Source organism: Homarus americanus, unplaced genomic scaffold, assembly GCF_018991925.1.
Source record: "Homarus americanus isolate GMGI-L3 unplaced genomic scaffold, GMGI_Hamer_2.0 scaffold6317, whole genome shotgun sequence".
NCBI classification, from domain to species: Eukaryota; Metazoa; Arthropoda; class Malacostraca; order Decapoda; family Nephropidae; genus Homarus; species Homarus americanus.
In genome coordinates this window covers 7,866,374-7,876,373 of record NW_024730668.1, presented here as the reverse complement: position 1 = coordinate 7,876,373, position 10,000 = coordinate 7,866,374, and the positions used below count along the sequence as shown (strand labels likewise).

General features: G+C 42.0%; 1 protein-coding gene across 1 annotated transcript in view; it reads left to right on the top strand.

The window, feature by feature from the left end:
- LOC121867222 (allatostatin-A receptor-like) overlaps positions 1 to 10,000 on the top strand; it is a 54,388-nt gene that overhangs the window by 36,055 nt on the left and 8,333 nt on the right. Inside the window, exons 5-6 of the mRNA XM_042367068.1 lie at positions 2,594 to 2,791; positions 5,642 to 5,781. Coding sequence (XP_042223002.1) covers positions 2,594 to 2,791; positions 5,642 to 5,781 — 338 coding nt within the window. The remainder of the gene's footprint in view (positions 1 to 2,593; positions 2,792 to 5,641; positions 5,782 to 10,000) is intronic.

Genomic DNA, 10,000 nt, shown 5'->3' with positions numbered 1-10,000 from the left:
TCAAACAATGAACATATTTCCTATGGCAGTGGCCCTGGGGGAAGGTTCTGGAACACAGTGATGTACTCTCAGGGTAGGGAAGCGTCCATTCAACTCCACACTCGAGCGACAGCGGCAGATTGTCTTGAAATGGCAGGAGAACACAGGGGCACAGACGGAATGAAATGAACTGACGGTCGTGGTATGTGGTAGATGACCAGAGAATTGACAGTCGATAAGTGAAGGTCTGGGGACACAGCCCACGAGTCCAGGACCTTTGATGAGATCACAGCCAGAATTTGATGAACAGCCGGGTAGCTAGATAGTGACTGTATGGCGGCTGGGGCGAAACTGCCGGTAACACGGGTAGCAGCTGCTGTTCTCACCTCTGTCCAACCACCCAAGTGTTTAGTCACACCAGCAAAGAAGCGAGTAAGCAGCGGTAGCGAGCAGGAAGAGCGTTTCCCGCCTTTTTAGGAGAGTGTACGCCAATTAAATGAATTAACTCGAGAGTAAGTTGCTGAAAAATAATTTTAAATAAATAACATATATTTTTGCCATCAGGTAAGACGTAAGTCTTCGTTAATCATCCGTAGTGATATAGCATAAATACATAAAAAAACGATTGGTGTAAATCGAAGAAAAAATGAGTGTCCCTTGAAATGTATGCTAATCTGACGGAATTCAGCCACCTTGTACAACTGAAAACACATGCTCCAAATACTGTAGTCAGCTATGTAAGACATAAAGGATAATCCAAGAATAACAAATTTAAACTCAATTCAATTCCAGTGATAACTTTAGCATTCATTCACTAAGCGGTTAGAAGTGTTGAATTTCCTTTTATGAAAGATTAATCGTTTTGAAATATATTGAAATTAATTAATTAGGTTATGTAATTATACATCACTGAAGGTGGCGTCTTGTCGGTACCGCCCATATATTTGTAATGAGTAACCAATACCGTTATTATTTTTTCATTTCACTGAGCATCTTGCATATGTAAAGGAATTTGAGAGACTAAAAACCTGGAACGTCAATGTGGACTTTAAAGACTCATGCACGGTAAAACAAATGTTAATCAAGAACTCCCCCAACATTACAGGTGGCTGCATTTATAAGATTCCTTGCAAGGAATGTAATATGTTTTACATAGGCCAGACAGGTAAAGATCTTGTAACTAGACTTAAACAACATAAATATAGTGTTAGGACAGGCAAGGAATCCAATGCTCTGTTTTTTCATTTGAGGGATAATAAGCATTGCATTGACTGGGATAATGCCTCCTAAATATTACCTTGTAATTCAATTGACAGTAGGAACATTATAGAATCTAGTCTCATTAAACATACCGAATCCGTCAACATGAATTTGAGTAATGGTATGTACAAACTGGATAATTTCGTAATTAAGAAGATTTGTAACCAGGTGAGAAGGTTGGGTCAGCTTACCCTCTGACCTGACTACCGACTGCTGCCGTGCTTTATGAAGATTAGTAGGGTCATTACCTAATACCTGACCACTGTGGACTTGATCTCACCCTCCTCTGTATATATTTATATATATATATATATATATATATATATATATATATATTATATATATATATATATATATATATATATATATATATATATATATATATATATATATATATATATACTATACTTGCTTTGTACTTCTCCTTAGTCTGTACTCACCCTGAAGATGTGAATTACATGAAAGTGCTTGGGAAGTTCGTGTTTTCTTTTTCTTGCATATATATATATATATATATATATATATATATATATATATATATATATATATATATATATATATATATATATATATATATATGTGTGTGTGTGTGTGTGTGTGTGTGTGTGTGTGTGTGTGTGTGTGTGTGTGTGAAGTAAAAACACACATTGGAGAAATAAAAGGCGAAATCTTGGAGCTGGTACATTTCGATCAAATAGGTCAATTTCACTACTATCAATATCAAGTCCCTTACGTATATTAGGTATCACCACTATTATCACCATCATCACTGAAAGTATCACCATTCACTATTATCACTATCATCACCAAAAGAGAACCATTATTATAATAACCATCATCACAAAAAGTATCATCGTTATTATCACCACCATATCCAAAACATTAGCAACATTATCAATCGCATCACTAAAAGCATTATCATTATCACCATCATCACTAAAAGTGCTATCATTATTTTCAGTTATCACTGAAAGTATCATTATTTTTCTCACTGTCATCATTAAAACATTATCATCATTATCACCATCATCGGAAGAAGCATCATCACATCATTAATCTCACCATCATCACTAATTCATCATCACTATTCTCACTATCGTCACTAATTCATCATCATTATTCTCACTCATCATTAATTCATCATCATTATTCTCACTCTTATAACTAATTCATCATTATTCTCACTATCATCACAAATTGGCTTACTCAACACCATAAGCATCACCTATGTTATCAGCTTATCCACCAGAAGTAACACTGTTGACACCATCACATCTACCACCATCATCACTATTCTCACCATCACCTCTACCACCATCACCACTCTTCTCACCATCATCACCTTGCCCCACAGATCGGCTTCATCACCACCATGTACTTCGTGCCACTGACTGTGATCGTGGTGCTGTACCTGATGATTCTCAATCGGTTGTGGTACGGAGTGGTGCCAGGGGGGAGCCGCAGCGCCGAGAGTGTCCGTGGTAAGAAACGAGTGACCAGGATGGTCGTCATTGTCGTCGTCACCTTCATCGTCTGCTGGTTCCCGATTCAAGTAGGTTCAACATAAGCCTAGATGATAGAAGAATTTTCTAAGAATGGGAAGATGGTTTCAAAATAGTATATTCTTAGTAAAATTTATTGATAAGCATGTTTACGAATTAATTGTCCTGCATCATTGACCGGAACTCCTATGTTGCAATAGTTCATTTGCCACCCCTAGAACATTTTATTTTCATCTCAGGGAAGGTCCGACAGAGGCGAACGACCAGATGAATGAAAAAATATTTGCCAGTGTCCCAGATAATATATGATGGCATGTGTCTCCTATTAAACAGATTTTTCCAAGGGGTACACGGCATACATGTTCATACAGAGGTTATGATAGTTTCCATTTTTCTCATAATCAGATCACTGAAACCATACACTGAAGTGGGTTTCGTAATAAACATTACCATTCAGGACAATCTGAGTTGCAAATCCATGGTTATTTTATAAATACTTCGGTAAAATAGAAACTGAATTAAAACATTAACTTCAACGTTCGGAGTGGAGCACCATTTTTTCCCCCTAACGGAAAAATATAAAAGTTTTATAAACTACATGAATCACCTAGAAAGGGGTGGAACGGTAAAAGGGGAGAAATAACGTGATATTCATTATAGTATAGGCTTTGCCTTGCAACTCCAGATATACTTTTGGGTGCCTGACGTTTGACACTTGATTTGAGTTATATGACCTTTAGGCTTCAAAAGTGACACATGTAGACTTTTGATATAGCATAATAACAGTCCCAACCCCTACTGTTCATATATATATATATATATATATATATATATATATATATATATATATATATATATATATATATATATATATATATATATATATATATATATATATTCAGAAATTTCAGAGTAATTTCAAATGCCCCGCCATGAGTGATACTGAGCGTTCAAGGTCATCTGAGGGGAGGGAGCGCTGCCTGCTCGTAGCGAGAGACTGCGGAACTAGGCCTATATGATATTAAATGTAATTTACCGAATTAATAATGATGCGATTCATGAAGTTAAGGGACTATTATTGAATTTGAAATTATTATAGATCGTTTAGCAGTCTGAATAATGTTACGGGTGTCCCAAGGAGTTATTAGTTAGGCGGAAAATATATCACGTAGGCCCAAGCTAGCGCCTTGGGGAGACGCGACGCTGGCTAGGCCAGTCCCGGAGAGCATTCACACAGACAAGACGTTCCGCGCGTCCATCAGAAATAGTCACGTGGCCTAGTCACCTGTGCTGCGCTATTGCAGTATAACAAGTAAGTCTCATTCGATCTCAGACAGGGTTAGATAGGGCAGTGATAAAGTAAACTAGAGCTAACAGTGAGTTCATTTCAGGGTTTCCGTCAGAACCCACTTGATTGGAGTTTGGAGTTGACCGGAGTTGACTGGAGTTGACCGGAGTTGACTGCGAGAGATTGACTGCCGTTGATGATTGAGGGTGGCGATTGTCGCCATTGGACCGATCAGTGTAGGCCTGTCACTGTTTAGCGGGGTAGCAAAGGATCTCTTGAGTGAACGAGTGCTCCCGACAACTAAAACGACACGGGACCAGCATCAGCAGTGGGTGATCAGTTCTTACCACTCCGGTGCACAACCCCACATGTCCCGAGCAGCTAGTGAAACCCTCTTGCTAACGGGAAGCTAAAGTTTCTCTCAACTGCACAAGGTCTGATTGGCTCACTCTCTTCCTGCCCATGGACGCACTGGGAGTACACTGAGGCTATCTGAGTATATTAATGGTCACACACTGAGACCGTGAGTCTAGGATTCTAGGAGATACCTAGAGGAACATTTTATCTTCCTTATTACGGGTGTAGTTAACACCATTCCTCAGACTGATATTATCTTGACGTGTGTAGTTTAATAGTTTCTAAATAATTTTGATAATATTGTTTTGAATGTTTGTGCCATTAAGTGGAACCAGAGTGATACTGTGATTTGATTCTTTTAATGCCTCTAATTGTTCTTCATAATTCTGATCTCAGGTATAACCTTGTTCCCCAGAGTAGTGGGTAGGTTAGGTTAGGAAGTGTACATCTGTTGGGGTGCTATAATTTTGTTGAGTGCCCTTAAGGCCTATTCATTGTAGAGTATTTAATTTCTTAAATTTTATTACCATTTCCTCAGTGACTGATATTATTTTGTTGAAAGCCCTTAAGGCCTATTCATTGTAGAATATTTAATTTCTTATATTTTATTACCATTCCTCAGTGACTGATATTATTTTGTTGAAAACCCTTAAGGCCTATTCATTGTGGAGTATTTAATTTCTTATTTTTTAGTACCATTTCCTAAGTGACTGATATTATTTTGTGAAAGCCCTTAAGGCCTGTTCATGTGTGCAATTAACATTTCTTTATACTTCAAATTTATTGTTGCCTGTGTTTCTAATAATTTCTATGTCATGTATAACTTTTATTCCCCAGAGTAGTGTTTAAAGTTTAAGTTAAGAGGTGCGCATATTGGTGTACCATTATTTGATTGTGTTTGTAGTGTTGGAGGGAATATAAGTGTCTAAATTTTACAGTGTGTCTCATTCATCCCAGTCACAGACGCTATCCTTCCACGGGTCACGGACAGTTCATTTTGTGTAGTAGATTTAAGTGTTCTTGTGCTGGTTCGGGATTTTTCTCAAAGGGGCGCTTCCACTGCCTTTACCATCTATTAAATTTTAGTAAACCCCAAGTCAAGTGAGAAATTAAAGTCCAGCAAATTCCGACCGGTTACATATATATATATATATACGGTACTGCAAATTAAAGCCTCTTTGTACATACTAGTTGTTCATCGAAGCTGTCACGTGCTGAGTGCCTACAGTAAAATATCACACTTCTTTCCCGACAGCTTGTTTTGTTGCTCAAGTCTCTGGATTTGTACGAGATGACAACTTTCCGGATCATTACGCAGATAGCAGCGCAGGTTCTTGCTTACATTAACTCCTGCGTCAACCCAATCCTCTATGCCTTCCTCTCCGATCCTTTCAGGTGGGTATGTTGTTCAAGCTTTGTGAAGTATTTCTATAGCACTTTTATATATGCTTTGGTACCAGTTTTATGTATACTGTATGTAAGGGGTCGCCAGGTAGGACATTGATACAATTGGTGTTGTGTTTTAATTTCACTTTTAAATTAGTATCTTAAACAAGTTTTAGGTGGATAGTACAGTTTTATGCAGTTTTATAATAACAACAGATGGATATTTGGCACAAGTTAGGTTAAGTGTCTGAGACACGCCAAGAGTTAATTATACACAAACCACAAGGGAAACTTCTGCAAATACTTCACACTGGTATCTAATAAATTTGATGTACGAATGTGTTGGTCCCTGTTGGGAATATACAGTAATTATCATAATCGAGTAAATAAGGGAAACTTGACCTAGAGATAACCCTTGCAAACACATATAACTGCGTTATGAAAATTTCCACCACTGAAAGCTGCTGCACTAGAAAAATTTAGAGTAGCTGCTTCTATAATTTTTATACTCACTACTACTACTTGCTACTTTGCTGTCACTCGGAATCCAGTATGACGATCATCCAGCATAATACAATGAAATGAGTTATTAAAGATGTCTCCTTCGTTGGTGGGCTCTGAGGTGACGAGTGGCTGATATGGGACCGGCAGGGCCGTCCACAGAAGTTGCAGTGTGAGAGGCTACATCTAGTGCAGGAGGGGCGGCAGCAAACGTCTTTCCGGCGCCGGCGCTTGTCTGCCTCGGTATGCAGTCGGGCTAACTTGAAAGTATTGACACTGTCTCGTGTGGCGCTCCTCCAAGCGTTACGGCGTGGAGTGATCATCTCCTAGGTGAGGGAGTCGATTTGGCACTTTTTTCAGGTTTGTCTTAAGACTATCCTTATACCTCTTCCATTGCCCGCCAGTGTTACGTTTACCATCCGTTAGGCGACTGTAAAGTAGCTGCTTTGGCAGTCTACTGTCGTCCATGCGAGTAACATGGCCAGTCCAGCGTAGTTGTTCATGGTTAATGGTAGCCTCGATGTTACTACAATTGGTGTCAGCGAGAATACTGGCATCTGTTCTCTTGTCTTCCCAGCGAACTTGGGGGATGAAACGTAAATACGTCGGTGAAAGTTTTCAAGTGCCTTGAGGTGCTTCCAATATGTGACCCATCTGTCGTTGCCATAGAGCAGGGTGGGGGGGACCACTGATCGATATACTTGCCTCTATGTAGATAATTTCAGCTCCCTACAGCTGAAGACACGGGTATGGAGTCTGCCAAAGGCTTGATATGCACATCTGATCCGATGTTGAATCTCTTCATCGATTTCCGCGGAGTTGGACAGGTGGGATCATTAGAGCGGGTAATACCATTAACCTGGATGGATGGTGGAGGTGCTGCTGAACCAGGGGCAATCTGAAACAGAATGTGAGTATTAAGCACATTCACCTTAAGGCCGAAGTGTACGCATCTGCGTAGGTGTTCAGGACCTCCTGTAGGTCGCGTTCAGTGTGAGCGACAAGGGTGAAGTCATCTGCATACTGAAGTTCAATGATGGAAGCGGCCAACACCTTTGCTCCTGCCTGGAGTCGCTTTAAGTTGAAAAATCCTTTCATCCGGTACCGGATGTCCACCCAGCCGGCTAAATTGGCACTGGCACAAGACTTGTGCCAGTGCCAATTTAGCCGGCTGAGTAAGGAAGGCAACCAAGAAAATGGAAATAGATTTGGTGCCAGTACACATCCTTGTTTTACCCCTGTTTGGATGGGGAAGAACTCAGACTGGGTGCCATTTTGCAAGTCACTGCCATTAATGGCAGTCTAGAATCGAACCCTGGACCTCTGCGTGTGAACAGATCGCCACCACCGCGGCACAAGGACAACAAAAGTAATCCTAGGCTTTGCTTTATTTCACACAAAGCCTGTTCATTCGTCTTTTTATAAGGAACGTGAACCTCCATCGAGGATTTGCCCGTGCGAACTATGTGGTCGTAGTAGCATTTTGTCGAATCTAGCTAGGAGACACGAGGCTACATATATACAACAGAAACACTCCACTGTACAGTTATGCCATTCGGCCACTCCATAGCACCAAGAGTGTTTACCAAGCTGACTCGGGTAGTTGTAGATGTCCTAACTATCAAGGGCGCCAATTCCCTGTTCTACTTGAACGACTGCCTAATTTTCGGTACATCCAATCATGTGACGTTCACTATGGTCAACACCAAAATTCAGACAGCTCAGTACATGGGTTTCATGTTCAACTTCCCAAAGTCGTCTTCAGTGACAACACATACGAAGACTGCAGCGGAAATTGTTCTTGGCGACAGTCAACATATTTCACTTGTCGCCTTTGGGAGAGCCTGATGAGCTTATTAAACTATGCAGCCGAGGTTATCCGTTTCAGTCCGTTATGGCACAGGCTCCTGCCACTAGAAGGCAACCATACATTCCCGCTGGACATCAGGGATCGTCGTCGGAGAATACCACGTTATATACAACGGTTGCTTCGGCAATGGCAGAAACCGGGGAACCTCAAAACCATCGAGGGATTCCCCTCCGATACTTCATAGAGACGGATGCATCAGACTCGAAATGGGGACACATTCCTCGGCTGGACACCAAGGCCAGGTAAGGTGGGAGTTACTAAAAAGACGCTGGCACATCAACGCCAAAGAGCTGGTTGTTATCTAGTTCTTCCCTCGCAATCACCTATCCCTTCGAAACACGTCCTTATATTTCAAGATGGACAATCAAGTGGCAGTCCGCTGCATTTCAAAACGGGGATCTTCCCTCTCCCGGGTTCTGCTATGCCTCGCAGAAAATAAATTAAGATGGCGAACAAGAGTGGGCTATGCCTGTCGGCAACGTATGAATGGACAGACGCTTTTTCGCGGGACAGAACAACATCAGCGGAGACGCAAGTGTTCGCCTCTGTGATGGAAAAGTGGGACAGACCTGAGGTGGATCTGTTCGCAGCTCTTTCCAACGCACAGCTGCCTCGGTACATCACCCGCTCACTGCCGACACCAGTTGGGGATCCAGATGCCTTTATGCCGAATTGAAACAGATGGGTCTTCATATACTTGTTCCCTCCTCCGACTTCCAAGATCCTCCTCGGAGACTGCTCCCAGCTTCGTTCCTTCAGGGGAAGAGTTTTAGTCATAGCTCCTCTTTGGAGAGCACAACCATGGTGCATCACTTCCTCAGAGTGGTGCCGAACCCCTTTCCTCTGGACAACTAGCTACAGGTGGATGGGAGCATGCAACTAGGGAAGTGCTTAAGCTTACACGCGTGACATATCTTCGATCTGTATTAAAAGACTAGTTCTCTGGGGAAGAAACCGAAAATATCATCCGAGGACTTAGGCAGTCAACTTCGCGACAGTACCAGTCGTAGACGAAAGCTTTTGAATCTTTCCTTGGGGAGCAGGGATCGCCACCCATATCAGAGAAGAAGGTCTTTCATTTCCTGTCTTCCCTCCCCCACAGCCAAGGCAAAGCTACCTCGACGGTCGCGTGTTCCCTAAGCGGCGCTGGCTGACCCTTTGCTCTGTGGTTTTAGCACATCACTACATCAAAGGTCTCACAACCTATTCTGACGGAGCTTCTTCCTGCAGCGACCACCTCCGAGACCAGAAAGGCCGTTCTCGTCAATACAGAAGATTCTTGCTCATATATACTCCATAGTCCACAAAGGCTCCATTGCCGGAGGATCAGTTGAACAAATCTTTGTTCCTCGTTGCGTTGGCATCAGGCTTTCGTGCATCCCAACTCAAAGCGCTGACGCAGCCTGCAAGCTAGACTTCCATTGCTCTAGACATATCTCACGTCTCCCTAGCTCCATCTCCAAGCTCACTCGCTATGAATGAAAGGGAAGATCACCTCCTAGCTCCTGTTGTTGTACTGGCGTGGATAGAGAAAGGCACCCACCATTGCCTCTGTCCAATAGCCACGTTGCAAGATTACATCCAAGCTACGAAGGACGCATATCTCTACTCACTGTTTGTCTGCCAAGACACCTAACGGCCATGTTCGCCAGCTAATATTGCCCTCATTTTATGGAAGGTCATCGAGGCGACTGATCCATGGAAGCTACCACAGGCTCATGAAGTTCGCCGGGTTGAGTCCTCTCTATCATTTCTACGCACAAGAGTGATGGAACTGAGACAGGGGCGATCCACAGTACCTAGCACTGCATAGTTGTGGGCAACTCTCCACCAGTTCCAACCTAATGTGAGCCGGTT